Raw genomic sequence first — 16,691 nt, forward strand, 5'->3', positions numbered from 1 at the left:
TAGACTTGTTTAAATTCACTGTTCTAAGAGGGAACACGTGTGAAGATGTGTCAAGTTTAGACTCTGTTATTTCTCTGTGTTCCATACTTTTTCTCCAGAGTTCAAACCCTGTTTGACGGCTGAAGATCAGACTGCAGGCCTACACGAGCTGGATAATCACTGTACTACAGAGCTACACACCCTGCCCCCACTGCGGCCCCTCACGTCTTTAAATGCGTTCTTCTGACACTTCTCGTTCTCAGGCCCCTTTACTCTCAAATATTATGAGTCAAATCATGTTGTGGCAAATCTATTGTTTTTAAAACATAAAAATAACAGTAATAAATAGAATGGAATCTCTTTTTGAAAAACTGTTGAAGATGCCGTTAAGCTTCTGTGTGTGCGTGCGTTCGTGCGCGCGCGCAGGTGTGTGTGTGTGTGTGTGTGTGTGTGTAGGTTCCATATATAGTGATCATATTTAAGAGCAAGACTGATAGTAAATGAAATAGCTGGAGGGCTGAGGATATGACTCGGTGAGAAGCACCTGCTGACCAAGCACAAGGTCCTAGGATGACTCCCCAGGACCATAAACAAATAAACAAATTGCTTCTTGTCAATATCAATGTTTTATTAAAATATTTTCCATACAGAAGGAGTGGGGAGGGGATGACAGGGTAACAAGGGTGAACAGGATCAAGATACACTCTTTACAAATAGGAAACTGTCAACACTGTTTTACATAAATATACAGGCTACAAATTTAGCTTCATAGATGAGAGCAGGTGTAGAGGGAATCTCTCATGTACGCCTCTTGGAAGCATTGCCTGTCAATCAAAGGCTGATGGTCTATTAGCTGAGGCAGGAAGTAGGAGGAGGGAGTTCCGGTAGGGAGAGAAGAACTCTGGGATAGAGTTTAGGAGTCAGAACAGATTAGCCTAAACTCTGGGGAGGCAGGCACAAGAATCTGAGGAGAGAGCTGGAGTTAAGAGCAGGGGCAGGGCTCAGCAGTTAAGAGCACTGACTATTCTTCCAGAGGTCCTGAGTTCAATTCCCAGCAATTACATGGTGGCTCAAACCATCTGTAATGGGATCTGATGTGACTGAAGTCAGTGACAGTGTACATAAAATAAATAATATACATAAAATAAATAAGTATTTTTTAAAAAAGCATCTGAGAAGAGGTAACCAGCCACACATGGCATGCTGAACAGAGGAAGTGGGTGTGATGGTTTGTATATTCTTGGACCAGGGAGTGGCACCATCTGGAGGTGTGACCTTGTTGGAATAGGTATGACCTGGTTGGAATAGGTGTGTCACCATGGGTGTGGGCTTAAGACTCTCACCTTAGTTGCCTGGAAGTCAGTCTTCCACTAGCAGCCTTTGGATGAAGATGAAGAACTCTCAGCTCTGCCTGCGCCTTGACAGCCTGGATGCTGCCATGCTCCCACCTTGATGATAATGGACTGAACCTCTGAACCTGTAAGCCAGCCCCAATTAAATGTTGTTTTTTATAAGACTTGCCTTGGTCGTGGTGTCTGTTCACAGCGGTAAAACCCTAACTAAGACAGTGGGTTAAGTTACAAGCTAGTCAGGAACAAGCCCAAGCACATGCCCTACACATTTATTCACAAATAATTAAGTCTCAGAGTCAGCATTTTGCAAACAAGGGCACGGGTTGAAACGCCTGAAATTACAAGCTGGCTTCTTCTATCTTCTTTTTCTGCATCTTGTAACCTCTAGAACTTCACTGTATACCCACAAAAGCAAGCGAACCAGACCAATACTCTCAAATTGTTATTAACACAATTTGGGCATTAGGGAAGACTTAATTTAGATAGCTTTATTATTCTTATCCCTTTAGATTTCGCTTTTGACAACTGTATCTGTTTCCTTGTCCTTTTTCATGATTTTGTGTTTTACATGGAAGTGGGTTTTTTTGTAATTGTGATCAATTAACTGAATATACACTGATTTGAACACGTTTTCTATATCCTTACTTTTTTAAAGCTTATTTACTTATTTATTCACCACTGCTCTCTTCAGACACACCAGAAGAGGACATCAGAGCCTATTGCAGATGGTTGTGAGCCTCCATGTGGTTGCTGGGAATTGAACTTAGGACCTCTGGAAGAGCAGTCAGTGCTCTTAACCACTGAGCCATCTCTCCAGCCCCTTATTTATTTACTTACTTATTTTTAGTAATTTAAACAACAGCAATTTTTTATTCTCACGAATCTACAATTAGAGAACCCAGAAGCGGGGTAGGCTGTGTCTTCTCTACACAGCGTTCGTCAGGGTGGCTTACCTGAGGACTGGAGGATCCATTCCCAGTGTGCACACTCCCTCCAGTCTGGCAAGCCAGTGTGAACTGTCCGCTGGAGTGCAGAAGGGCCCAAAGTGTGGCGAATCCTCTTCTATATGTGGCCCCAGCTTCCTTTCAGCAGTGTAACTCGGTCCCCAGGAGGAGTGTCACATGAGAAAAATGGTTAGTGCTTTCTGAATTACACTTTATGCTTTGAACTTGACTTTAATAATTAGCATGGTAACACCTGGTGTGATCATAAAGAGCCCCAAACAACTCGATCTTTAGTTGCCATCTCTCGGCATGTTTTGGCATATACAGCTTGGGCTTTGAACGTGGTCAGCCATGCTTAGAATGGCTGGGTGTTTATGTCATCAGGAACAGGCCCCCAGCTCACATGTTCTCTATAACCCTGACTTTTCAGTCTCTGGCTGCAGTGCCAACCCTGGCCTAGTCCTTGGATTCTGTCCTGACCACATCAACACATTTCCTCCTACCCATGTTTACCTTCTCTCAAATGTGGTGCTGTATATTCTCCACCTCAGCCTGGCAACTCTCGTCACAAATATGGATTCGTTCCTGTGCTTTATGGTATGGCTACACGTCTTAGGGCTATGAACAGTTACAAGTCGTGCAAGGTTAGAAGAGCCAGGCTCTCTTCTCCAGCAATGGTATTTCCTGAACTCAGTACTCTTGTGGTCCAGGCTGCCACGTTACGTGTCAAGCCTTGACATCACATACAATGGCTTTCTACCTTCCTGGTATGACCCTCACTCCCATTTTCTGGATAAAAGCTAGTACCATATATCATGGGCTCTCTATGAAGTTTTCCAAGGGCAGTTTCAAATTTAGTTTTTAAAGAAGCTATAGCCTAGATGAGTATATCTTTGGGTATTGTAGGGAGTTGCTAGTAAGGCACTCTAAAGAATTATAAGTGAGTATGGCAGGTGTATTAGACTTGAAGTAAATACCTAAAGGACTAAGAGTCAAGCTGGGGCGGTAGTGTCCAGGCATCACATGTCTAATACCATAACAGACCAATTCTCAGGCCAACCACAAGCACTTGCACATACCTGGGGGAAAGGCAGGGGTGGTATCAGGAAACATTAGCTCTCTTAGCACTTACATAAGTTGTTGTGTTTAGTGGATAAACAAAGAAGCTACAAGAGTCATGTTCAGTTCAAAGGAAGCATGTGGAGGGTTAGGCCTATTCCCCAAATAAATCAAACAATGGAAAAGCACTACAGCAAACTGGAAAAAGTCACACCTGTGCATTGAGACGTGTGCGTTGGTAAGAGAAGTGCTGGCCCTCGGCAGCCTTCTGTGGACAGAAGAGGTGCCCATCCACTCTAGTCTGCACTTACAGAAGGGGCTGCACAAGTGAGGTTTGCATTTGGAGACAACTGTACCTGCTGTTCTTGGAAGGGTCCAGAGTGGGGCACCATTCTTAAGGGGAAGGTTGAAGTCTTTAACCACAGCTCAACACTTAAGCTTTTGTGCTTCTTTTTTGGCCTAAAGTCTATGCCACTCACTAGTGAGAATACTATTCTATTTAACAAATGAAACTGGCCTAGGTATATTGTTTGCCTCAATGCAAAGTGGCAAAAAACTACACCTACCTTCCCTGGGTACCAAATCCTCTCCTCCAAAGGGATTAATGAACCTGGTACAAATCCCCTTCTCCAAGGGGATTAATGAGGGAGAGAAGCTGGGGGAAGTAGAAGAATCAGAAATCACAGCTCACTGCCCAGGCACTGGAGGCCCAGGCTTCTGAGGACACATGAAAGACCATGAAGAAAGCAGGGGAAAGAGGAAGGGCTTTTCTGACAAATATGAGTTCATGGAAATGCTGATCCTAGGACATCTGGGATGTGGGAAACTACAGTGAAGAGGAAGTGGGGGAGGGGAGCATATGGGCATGACCGTGTGGACTACTAGCCACCTCTGTGGCTTCCTGAGAACTGAAGTGACCGTGGCAGGGCTTTAGGAAGACTCCTGACCTTGATAGCTGGATCAAGGTCAACGTATTAAGTAGGTAGCTTAGTTAGAATACAGCTGTAAAAAAACTCAGGTGTAATCACTCCGTGGGTAGCAACAGACAGACATTGTGAGGGTAGAAAGAATTCCTAGGGCACTACAGAACCTAGCCGTAGAAGACAGCACAACTCCAAGCTGCTCTAAGCTCTGGGGGTCTAGAAAAGTGAAAGTCTCTTAACAGATTACTATTTATTTTGGAGGTGTTGTATTTATTGTGTATGAAGAACAGATAAAGTTTGAAAATTTAAGATCACAGCCTACAAAACGGCTAGAGGGGAGTCTTCTATAGAAAATGAGTTTTGAAGCGCCCAGTCGAGAAGAGAAACGAGTCGTGAGACACTTTCTATAGTCGTAAAACCCAACATCTTTCTTTTATGATTTTATTACTTACAAAATAAAAACAAGTTAGGAAAAAAAAAATTCCCTTTGCAAGATATAGAAACTACAATCTTTGGAAAATACATACCACCCCCCATAATTGTTACAATACATAGTCTTGTATACCACTTGAACATTGTTTAAAAATCATACCCTGTAAAGGTTGGTATAAGAAACATTGTCTCCAATGTCAGCCACATATCCTGACATCCATGTACTTAAGACACAGTTGAAATAGAATGTATTTCCAAAGGGGTTATCTTCCACTATCCCAGACACTCTTCTAGTGTGTAAGTTTGGTGGTACTCCAGGAGTGGAACTCAGTAAGAGGAGGCTGCTATAGAAACCAGCTATTGCAGGCCTCCCTCCTGTCATCCCTTAGGATGCCCTCTAAGACCCCTCCAGAGTTCTAAGAGTCTGTTGACTCTGTGTTTTCTAGGATGTTGGTAGAACGGCACCATTGGCAGATCTATGCGGGCTCAAATGCAACTGAGGTGACTCAGCTAAGTACATATGTAGGATGTCAGGTGGCGAAGGTGATTTAAAGCCACCAAACTCAAAGTTCCTCTTAGGAACTACTGGAGAAGATCCTTCCATAGCTAAATGTAAGATCCAGGAGACCAGTCCCTTCCTCCAGAAGAGCTGTGAGGAGCGTGGGAGAGAACAAGAGCCCCTCAAGTCTGCAGCTAATGATAACAGTAGACAGTGTCTGAACAAAGTAAGAGGTGGCAGCCACAATGGCCTCATCATAAAGGCATCCAAAGCGCCAAAGACGCATGGTCATTTACTCCCAATCTACCAAGCTTTCCTCTTTCACAGAGGAGTACTGGCCTGCTGGTGGTCCACAGTTAGACTCTACTGTCTTAAGTTCACACTAGTATTGTGTGTCAAAGACTGGCTTGTACCTGTGTTCTTTCCGTATATGCAAACGACTGGGAAAACCAATCAGCTATGGAGTAACAAGTCTTTACATTTTTCGTATGCCACAAGCATTATAACATACCATTCCAAAATGGAAAAAGACTGTACGTTTATTAACAGACATGTACTGTAAAGGTATAAATATTTGGTTTAATGCAAAGGGAGCCTGCAGGATGAACCTTCTAGAACTGTGGGTTTTGAAAATGAAAATGGTAGAATCTGGGAGATCTGATAATGGCCCAGCCTAGTACCATCCTGAGAAAAAAATCGTATTTGGCATCACACTATGAATTCAAAGAGAATCTGTAGAAAAATCACCTCATCTGAAGTGAAATCACCTCAGGATGGGAATGTACACACTGGTCACGCCAAGATTTTGCTCTCATGAATTCAAGATTGGAAATCTCGGAATGTTAAAAAAAAAAAAAATAGTGCAATTTCAATAAAACAGGAGACAACTGAAATTCAAAATGATAGCCAGAGTTGCTAATATTCTGAAAGAAAGAACTGCTAACCACATGTGGCAAGCTGAAGGCTCTGTTCAGAGTACATATAAAAAGTCCCAGCATCAAAACGAAAAGGCACACACGAGTTAAAAGTATAGTAATCATCTCTAAGATCCTTGAAAATAAGGCTGGTTCGCTTATACTCCTATCGGTAGGTAGGCACCTAGACCAAGTTGCAGCTTTGGCATCCTAAGTGGGATGCTATTGCAATCAACGGATTAGCACAGTACTAACTAGAGCAGCATTGTCAACGTTGAGCTTCTTATATGCACTGCTGAAATAGAGTATCTCCCATCCACATCCCGGGTCAGAAATAAATTTTCAAAATTGTACTCATACAAAATTTCTGAAATTCCGCAAATGAGCTCCCTTCTCATCAATGGTAACCCAAGCAAGGAGCCAAAGCAAAGATAAAAGCTATCCAGACTGAGAGGCTAGCCTAGCTAGCTACTCTTGTTTGTTTTGTTTGGTTTTGTTTGTTTTTCAAGGCAGGGTTTCTCTGTATAGCCTTGGCTGTCCTGGAACTCTTTATAGACCAGGCTGGCCTCGAACTCAGAAATCCGCCTGCCTCTGCCTCCCAAGTGCTGGGATTAAAGGCGTGCGCCACCACCGCCCGGCTAGCTAGCTACTCTTAACTAAAAACGCACTATGTTTAAAAATGGTACTTTATGAAAGGTATTAAAGAGAGCCAATGAATGATGCAGATTCTCCAGGTATGTGTGGGTGTGTAAGATGTCTGAGCTAGGTGATAGCACACTTGAAAATAAAAACCAGGTCTCAGCAGTGACATTTCATTTGGAACTCTGCAGCCATCTACGAATGGTTGCTCCAGTGGTGCTGACCACTACACAGAGGGCCCCACCCACCGTCCACCAAGTTGGTACATTATCAAAGAAAGCAATCTGAAATATGAAAGCAAAGACTATATCCATGGTCTTCATTATCGCTACGAGTCCTGCTTTTTCTATTTGAACTGCTTTAGTGATAAATATCTGACCCCCCAAACCTAGGAGTCCAATGAGTATGAGAAACAGCCTGTCCAGCCCACAGTAGGGCAGACTCCACTCTCCTATGACAAAGAGGATGATGATGGCTTGGGGAAGGCCAAGTATGACATAATACCAGATGCTCAGAAAATAGTCCACAGATTTTCCCATTTTCCTCAGAATAACCAGAGTCATCGCAGCTAGCACAGCGTGTCCGATCGCGGCAAACGTTCCCTTAATGTGCTCTGAATAGCTTTCTCTCATCCCTGAAGTGTCGGAACCAAATATAAATGATGGTCTCACGATAAGTATCACTCCAGCGATTGCAAACAAGGTGAAGAAAGCATCCCAGAGGCTATACTTTTCCTTGAGAAATATCCAAGCAAATATGGACGTAAACACGGGACAGCTAAACGCAATAACTGTGGCGTCTGCGAGGGACGTTGTCTGGAAGGCATAATACATGAGGATCATGGCACTGGAACCAAAGACCCCTCTGAGGAAGAGGAAGAGTCGCTGGCCTTTGGGACCTATGAACCCCGTTCTGCAAATTTAAATGAAAAAAAAAATGCATCTTAAATGAACTTGGCATTGCTTTTAAATCAAAATGTTTAATCAGACATTATTCCAAAAGTACATTATATTAAAAATAAGGGGATAGTAAACCCTCTAGCATTGAATCTTTTAAAAATATTTCTTCTAGGTATTTGGTACTGATATTTCAAAGTGTTGATAGCAGGAGCAAAAAAGAAACCACAGACCCTCATAAACAGCCTGATAAAAAGTCAGTAAACGCAGGTAAGCATTTTCCCTATGTATATTCTTGCAAAAAAAAAAAGTTATGGAAGGAGAAAAAGTGTTAGCTCTGAAGAGACATTATATACTAGTAGGTGGACTCACATCATTTTCTATGATGAAAACAATCATTTTATAATAAACATAATCTCAAGATTTTCTGTCTCTACACAAGGAAACTTAATCTTGGCTAGTGTATATTCAATCACATCAATTGTTCTATAAACGTTGAACCAGTGTTAAAATTTAGTCACTGAATATGAGGCAAAAAAAAAAAAAAAAGCAATGCTTTTTTTCCGATCACCCACTCATTTAGAACCTACTCTGATAGCTCCTAGCTACCTATAACTCACTGACTCCTGCTAGGACACACCTCATCCAGGTGGGCATGGACACTGGGTAACTTGAGTCAAATCTGCGGCCCATAGGTATGTTGAAAAACTATGGATTTCCCATGACAGAACACAGTATCAAAAAAGGCTAGAGCCAAAGATTTTCAAAATACTTTTCTAGCTTTCTGAACATTCTTACTGAAAAACGGGGGATGTAGTTGCTAACATCAGTGTTGTTACCTCCTGTAGAAACTGGTGCTTTCTCACCGTCTCCCATAGCACTCTGGCTTGCACATTACACTTGCATGGGAATTTCTGACAATATGAATCCTTGCAGATTGTCACTTTCTAACCAATTTCTCGGGAGACAGAATGACACGATTCCAAATGAGTCTGTATCAGGGCAGGAGATAAAAAGAGGCTCCGAGGCAGGCAGTGGCAACTTCTGATTTGAGATTTTAAGCATCTTCAACTCCAAAACAAAGAGCCAGATAGCCAGTCAGGGCCCAACTAGTTTCCTCTCAGGGTTCAAAGAACATAAAAATATGTGTAAGTTACAAGGGTGTGGGGGCGTTGGAGGTTAATTTCAACCCTACTGAGAGCTGATAGATTCCACAGAGAAAGGGGATCAAGTCTGGAGGGAAGGTAGAGAGGGGACAGTAAAAATGGTACCTACATGTTGAAGTCTATAGGAAGTACTCTAACCCAGAGTAACTCTGATGTGACCCTGGCAACCTGCTGTGGGGCACAGTCCAGAAAGGGCCACTCCCTTGACTTGTACAGTGGAAGAGCCTGAGTACCAAGGTAGTCAAAGATCTTGTTCAAGGTTCCACCTGCCACCCACCCTCCGGGGAAGGCTTCAGTTTTACTGGTATGACCTGGCAGAGAAGCACTGTGCCCCACTTACAGAAACCCCTGACAGGAGGGTTCGCTAAACGTGCTTGTTTACTTTTGATCTTCATCATACCAGTTATGCCAGCTTTAGTAAAGGAAGGAGGGTGGTGAACAATGACGTATCACCCCTCTCTCCTCTGATGGGCAATGCAGTGTGTGCTTATGGTGGACCCTTCTGGGAACAGCCCTGAGAACACGTCATCAATCGGCGTGAAGGGGAACAGGCTGGTCAATGTCTGATAAGCCAGTGACTACAGTTCAAAATGTCTGATAAGCCAGTTACTACAGTTCAAAAGATTTACACACGTATTAATCTCCTCTATTCGCTCTATGAAGTACTTACTTTCTGTATATTAAGCAAGGGACAATAACTAGCATTTGGACCACGCATCGAAACGCACTGATCTCTACAGCATGGACGCCTTGCACTTTTTTAACAAATAAAGAGGCCACTGAGAAAAGGAAGGCAGACAACACCGTGTAAAACAAGCCAAGTCCGGGGCAGGGTGCTTTCTTCTTGGCTTCTGAAAAAGATTAAGTTCTGGTTAGTCCTTGTCTCAAGCATGTATCACCACTCTCACTTAGAAAGGAAGAAAGAGGCACGGTAGCAACGGCTAGACGACAGGTAAGACCTTCGAAACATACCTGTGGCCTTGTATTACTCTCCCAATCCAATATGAAGAAGCCACAGACGTGGGTAACAATTTAAAATAGCATTTAAGAACTGTTACTTCAGGGCTGGAGAGATGACTCAGTGGTTAAGAGCACAGACTGTTCTTCCAAAGGTCCTGAGTTCAAATCCCAGCAACCACATGGTGGCTCACAACCATCCATAATGAGATCTGACTCTCTCTTCTGGGGTGTCTGAACACAGCTACAATACTACAGTACTTACATATAATAAAATAAATACATCTTAAAAAAAAAAAAAGAATTGTTGCTTCTCCCAGTTTAAAAAAAAAAAAAAAAAGGGCTGGGCAGTGGTGGTGCATGCCTTTAATCCCAGCACTTGGGAGGCAGAGGCAGGCGGATTTCTGAGTTTGAGGCCAGCCTGGTCTACAGAGTGAGTTCCAGGACAGCCAGGACTGCACAGAGAAACCCTGTCTCGGGAAAAAAAAAAAAAAAAAAAAAAAAGGATTCCTTTTGACTCATTAAAAATCAGCCCTCACTTTACAAGTCAAAAAAAAAAAAAATCTTGCTAAGATGGTGAGAGAAATCTTCTATCTCGGCCACAGAACCTTCCATCCTCTCACTGGTGAGCTTCAGGGAGGAAGTCTCTTTGCTGGAAATCAATTGCAACTGTGTTATCTGGTCATTTGTTAATTATATGACTTCTCCTATAAGCCTATGAGCTTTTGTAGGACTGGGACCTCATCTTGTTTATGCTTGGAACACACAGACAACCTGAGTAACTACCTAGTGAGGGGAAGAACGTGGGTGAGACCCCCACAGGAAGACACGGGGTCCAACATTACTGGCAAGAACATAATCTTGAAAAGCTCCTCTGTTGTGTAACGGTGAGAGCAGTTTTGCTAATTTTGTCCTGTCTCAACTTCTTACTTCCCACCTTAATCTGAACCAGGAAGTGTGTGCTTTCTCCAGGTCTTCAAATACTTAACCCCTTAAGGGCATCTTAAGAATAAGCCGCACAGCCAATGCACATACAGGCACACCCCTCCCTCCTTAGGAACACCGAAGGGAAGAGACAGCAATAAGGAAAACAACTGGCTCCTGACGATGAAGAGTTTATTGGAGACACAAACCTGTGAAAGCTGCAATTTGCTCTGAACAACTTGAACAGCCCCTTCACTCTCAGAATGTACACAGTGTTACTCAGCTATGGGACAGTATTGCGTAATTATGTTCCCTTTTTAAATGCCCTTCTCTGATAAATGATACACCAGGTAATATATTTCAACATCCTCATGTCAGATTTGGCCACGAGTGACTGCAAATCATGACCAAAGCATGACAGCCTTTCTAGCAACATCATAGGGCCTGACCTTTGCATCAGCCATACTATCTGAATCAGACACCTTCCTGTTCTGGGTGACCTGGAGAGACCACCCGGGGACTGTCATTCTATAAGAGGTTTCAGAGCCCTCCGCCCTTGCCACCTTGTACCCCTGTGCTCCAACACCGTGGGAACAAACTATAAAGAGCCACTGGGGCACCAGGAGGAGGCCTGAGATTGCCAAGTGAAGCACCACAAAACACATGCCTTGGCTGTGGTCAGCCTTAGAATTGAGCTTCTGAAATTACAAAAGTTAGATCCAAATAAAACAAGTTTTCTCAAAAGAAACCTCCACTCTCAGACAGAACAAAATGAGGAGTCCTAGGACAGAAAACATCTTCCTGGTTTATTAATTCAAGGATCTCCTTCAAAGTAAACCCATTGCCTTTTCTTTAAGAATTTTAACAGTGGGCTGGAGAGATGGCTCAGTGGTTAAGAGCACTGACTGCTCTTCCAGAGGTCCTGAGTTCAATTCCCAGCAACCACATGGTGGCTCACAACCACCTGTAATGGGAACCAATGCCCTCTTCTAGTGTGTCTGATAACAGCTACAGTGGACTCATATAAAATAAATAAATAATTAAAAATGTTTAAACAAAACAAAACAAAAGAATTATAACAGTGTAATATTTAACTCCAGAAATGGGTCTTTTGCTTTAAAATATTTTCTATGTATATAAGATATATGTATGTATGTATATTTATTTATTTATTCATTTATGTATTTAGAGGCAGGATCTCCCTATATGGCCCTGACAGTCCTAGATCAGGCTGGCCTCCAACTCAGAGTCCCACTTCCCCTCTCTCCAAAGACTTGTGCCACCATGCCCAAATTTAAAAAAAACATTCAAATATTTAAGGTTCCTGTTTTCTGATTATGTATAGGCAGGTAACAGAGGGTTAAATCGAAATGGATTATTAGTGAAGGCAAGGAATAGTTAGTTCTGTTTGGGCAACCTCAGTTTCTTATTATATGATAATTTCAATTCCCTGTGAAAATGGTGACCAGCAAAGCAGCCTAAAGAGGCATTTTCTCATGTATACCACGCTAACATCCACTGAAAGTGTATCTAACCACTCTAAACAAGCTGAGAGTTTAATGACTCAAACTAAGCAGTCACCGGACAACCTCCAGAAGAGGGTAAAAAAAAACCTTTTTCACTTGGCTTCTCCACACTGCAGTAACCTGGACCTGGCTGGGATTTAGGATCACTGGGGTAACTTAGGTTTGGAACTTTGTAGATGCTAGCTGGAGGCCTGGTGGTACACTAACACTGGCCAAGTGTTCACTCCAGCAGGAAAATGGGGTGCACAGGGCTAAGACAACTCTCTCCCTTTAGTACAGACTCTACACTGTCCGGGAAACTGCAAACAGGAATCAGCACACCTCTAAACTGGGTAAGGTTATCCAGTTCCAACCTAAGCTTGAAGGTGAGCTTTGTTAAGAAACCACTAAGATCTAGAGTCTGAAAGCCAGGCATAATGATGGAGGCCCTTAACCCCCAGCACTCAAGGAGGCTTAGGCAAGACAACAGAGTGGGAGCCAGCCTAGACTGCACACAGAGTCTAAAACGAGCCAGTCAAAAATCCAATGCCAACTTCTGGCTTATAGTAGTTTGTGCTTTGTTTTCAAAATAACTGTTAGAAACTTGTCTTGAAATTGAAGGGCAAGATTCCTGAGCATTCACGATGTGCTGACATTTTGCCATGTGCTGCCTGAGTGAGTATGCAGACCCCTTCATTCATGCCCGAATGGAAAACTAAAGAGTTTGCAAGGTCCAGTTCCACATTAGGCCAGAATGACATCCACCCATTGGGTGACTAGAAAAAAACTGACCTCGGGAGCTCCCCGGTTAGTCAGCCCAGCACGGGGTAACCCATCCATGCAAACAAAATCAGAAACCCGAGATCTTTTCTCTTTGCTTTCAGGACAGAAATGTAGCAATACTTATCTCCTCGAGACTTTTCTCTCTTAACTCAAAAAAACACAACTAAGAAGTTAGGAACCTGAGTGGGACAAGAGGCACAGAAGTCGCAGGGCATATTCAGGGGAAGAGACCCAGGAGATTAGATTGAGAAAGGTAATTCTAAAAGATCTGCATGGGCTTCTTAATGGAAAGCTAGTTAGTGGAAAGGGCCCTAGGCAGACAGAGTCTGGCAAAAGCTGAGAGCCTTACCTAGTGCTGTCTGGACCTGCCCTACCCAGACCTTGGCAGATGGAGGTGGGGTGAGACCGAATCCCAAACCCCCATCTTCCACGACCTCTCTTTACTTCTTTGTTAGGGGAATTTGAACGAAAGTTAAGGGTTCTTCACCGAGGCTCCTCACAAGGTGTACCTCGTTTTAAGCCAGTAGCTAAAAAGCCCTCCTATCCCCCCAAAGCTTGAGGGTCAGTGGTCCACTGAACTTTTCCTCTCTGCGATGCTGAGATTCTGTGACAAACACTTTCAGAACTCGAGTCTTTCCAACTTGGTTCAGGAAGATCGGTTTACACCCGCGATGTGGGTTCCAAGTCGGCTTCCTGCCACCCGCTGCCTGGCCCCTCTCGGTGACCTTTCACCTCTGATTGGCATTGGACTGCGAGGTCCTGTCCCACCCACCCCCAGCCCCCGTCACCAATTTGGGGTTACTAACACTTGGAAACTTTCTGGGTCTCGGCTCAGGCCGGTGCGCAGAGGACCGGACCGACCCCGCCCCGCCCGCCCGCACTCACCGGGCTCCCCACGCGAGCCGCACGCCCAGGCTCCACACGGCCAGCACCTGCCGCGGCCGGGGGCGCCCTCCGCCTCGACGTCCACGTGCTCCTCGCCGGGGGACGCCGGGTCCGCGAGCTGCAGCTCGGGCTCGCGCAGCTCCACCGCCTCGGCTGCAAGCTCCGTCGCGCTCTCCGGGGGCCCCATCCCGCAGCCCGCGCTCTCCCCGCAGCCGCGCGCCTTCTGGCGCCCGCAGCTGCAACCCGGCCGCTCGGCTCTTCCGGCCCCCGGCGAGCCGGTGCGTGTGCGCGTGCGCGTGCGCCCGCTCGGGGCTCCGCGCGCTTGTCCTCCTCTGCCCTCCCGCCCCGGGGAGCCCGCCGCCTGCGCTCGCTCGTGCTCTCGGGCTGCGGTGGCTACAGCTGGCGCGGTGACGGTCCCCCCCACACCGCTGGGCAGTCGGGCTAGACAGCACACTGGTCCTCCTCTGTCTTTGCACAGACAGGGAGGGACGCTTGGTTCTCAGCCCTGGCGCCTCGGGTCTTGGGGCCTTCTGCTGCTTTAGAAAGACTGTACCTCTGAGCTGGGCGTGGTGGCCCACGCCCTTACTCCCAGCAGTTAGGAACAGAGGCATGTGGATTTGTGAGTTCAAAGCCAGCTAAGGCTGCATAGTGAGACGCCCTCTCTAAATAAATACATGAATTAAATTAAATTAAAAGGTTTATTGATGTGGATCACCTCTGTGATGCCCCAAGGACTTCTAAACATTATGTTAGTTTTTAAACACACTACGGCCTGTCCAAGAATTTAAGGTGTAAACATAAAGATTGAAACATAAAATTGAAAAGGAGGGCTCTTTAAAAATGCAAGGCACCTGGGTGTGGTGGCAAATTGAGTCAGGAGGATCTTTGTGACTTCAAGGCCAGCCTGGTCTACAGAGCGAGTTCCAGGAAAGCCAGGGCAGCACAGAGAAACCCTGTCTCCACAAAACCAAAACCAACCATCCAAACAAACAAAAATTGCAAGGCAAAGGGGGCTGTCTCAGCAAACTGAGACAAGTAGCTACCTCAGTTCTGTTAGCTCCAGATTTCAAAGAAAGAGACCTGTGATACTCCAAGTGAAGGGCCTAGGCGGGGTAAATTTTACTCTTGATTAAGAGGGTGTACTCTGAAAATGGAACAGGAAATGCATTTATTTTTCATTCCACCTTAGATGGGACTTCGTCTTTTCCCCCATTGGCTGGGGTTAGACCTCACAGTCTTATTCCATAGCCAGTCTTTTAAGAACTGGCCCTCTGGAAATGAAGGAAGAAGGGGAAAGGGGAAGCTGATCTTTGGTTCTGCAATTTCTGGCATATAGCACTGGGCTTTGTGTAAACAGACATTTTAATGGGTGGTGGGAAAGATGGAAATATTTGCATATGGGTGAGATAAAAGGACGTTGATTCCTTCTCCTAAACTTGTTTTATAAGTATTTGATAGAAAAGACGCATATTTAATATTTCTTAGAAATTCCTCCTCTTTAAAAAAAAATACTTTTTCCAAACTCACTGAAGTGTTAGCTCTTGCAGAGCAGTGGTGGTAAAGGCCTTTAATCCCAGCACTTGGGAGGCAGAGGCAGGCAGATTTCTGAGTTTGAGGCCACCCTGGTCTACAGAGTTCCAGGACTGCCAGGGCTACACAGAGAAACCCTGTCTTCAAACAAACAAACAAACAAACAATGCCTGCTGTTTTTCTGTCCTATCTTGGAATAAGAAATTGCAATAGTAAAACTAGTCCTCTGGAACAAAAATTAATGATTCCATATATTTCATTAGCATGTTTAAGATGAGCCTGATTGCAAGGGCTGGCTCCTTGGCCAAGAGATTGGCAGAGCCCCATTGAAATGTTAGGTCTGTGCCCAGGCCCGAGATTCTGTTCTCTTGACCAGGGATTTCCCCTTAGAGGCCTTCATTGCTCCTTTCGCATCCCTAAAGAGGTAACCCTAGATCACCTAGGACCCAGATCAAAGATCACATTAGAATAGCCTCCAACTATGGTTATTGAACACTGTACTGGCTAGTTTTGTGTCAACTTGACACAGGCTGGAGTTATCACAGAGAAAGGAGCTTCAGTTGGGGAAATGCCTTCATGAGATCCAGCTGTAAGGCATTTTCTCAATTAGTGATCAAGGGGGGAGGTCCCCGTGTGGGTGGTGCCATCTCTGGGCTGGTAGTCCTGGTTCTATAAGAGAGCAGGCTGAGCAAGCCAGGGGAAGCAAGCCAGTAAAGAACATCCCTCCATGGCCTCTGCATCAGCTCCTGCTTCCTGACCTGCTTGAGTTCCAGTCCTGACTTCCCTGGTGATGAACAGCAGTATGGAAGTGTAAGCTGAATAAACCCTTTCCTCCCCAACTCGCTTCTTGGTCATGATGTTTATGCAGGAATAAAAACCCTGACTAAGACAAACACCCAGCAGTTCAGTTACAACTGTTTGGTACTTTATACTACTGTATAATATTTTAATGCCTTGATACCAAAGCAATAATAAAAACAATAAACTTTGATTAGACATACATTTTAGCTGGTCTCATCTTTCATGTACCTTAAGTGACTTAAGTACCTTAAGTGACTTATTCAAGTCTCCATAACTGGCAAATGAATTCCAGTCTTCTTTCCCATTATGGAAACACCCAACCACCCTAATCATCATATGCAATAAATCCCTCTTTAATAAAACAATTTCCATGTATACGTGCTTCTAACATGTTGTTTTATTTACTGCTTTACATTCTTAATACCTCGAGACATAATGATACCAGCAAATGAATTTACTATCTAATGGGAGAATTTTCTTCCTGAAAGGGGAGGGGTAATGTC

The 16,691-nt window shown here is 44.4% G+C and overlaps 1 protein-coding gene across 1 annotated transcript; it reads right to left on the reverse strand.

Moving 5' to 3' along the window:
- Positions 1 to 640: 640 nt before the first annotated feature.
- Slc35g1 (solute carrier family 35 member G1) lies at positions 641 to 14,354 on the reverse strand. The gene is made up of 3 exons (XM_021151807.3): positions 13,858 to 14,354; positions 9,474 to 9,654; positions 641 to 7,653 (listed from the first exon to the last, which is right to left on the reverse strand). Exons 1-3 carry the CDS (start codon positions 14,042 to 14,044, stop codon positions 6,915 to 6,917), a joined length of 1,107 nt encoding a protein of 368 aa, XP_021007466.1. The 5' UTR covers positions 14,045 to 14,354; the 3' UTR covers positions 641 to 6,914.
- Positions 14,355 to 16,691: the final 2,337 nt, after the last annotated feature.

Source organism: Mus caroli, unplaced genomic scaffold, assembly GCF_978045245.1.
Source record: "Mus caroli unplaced genomic scaffold, Mus_caroli_1 scaffold_20, whole genome shotgun sequence".
Taxonomy (NCBI): Eukaryota; Metazoa; Chordata; class Mammalia; order Rodentia; family Muridae; genus Mus; species Mus caroli.

What these genes read in the sequence shown, in the direction of transcription:
- Slc35g1 (XM_021151807.3), bottom strand. Translation starts at nt 14,044, where the DNA reads ATGGGGCCCCCGGAGAGCGCGACGGAGCTTGCAGCCGAGGCGGTGGAG. An exon ending in CGGCTCGCGTGGGGAGCCCG is followed by an intron (nt 9,655 to 13,857) that starts GTGAGTGCGGGC and finishes AATCTTTTTCAG; the next exon opens with AAGCCAAGAAGAAAGCACCC. An exon ending in CCTTGCTTAATATACAGAAA is followed by an intron (nt 7,654 to 9,473) that starts GTAAGTACTTCA and finishes TTAAATTTGCAG; the next exon opens with AACGGGGTTCATAGGTCCCA.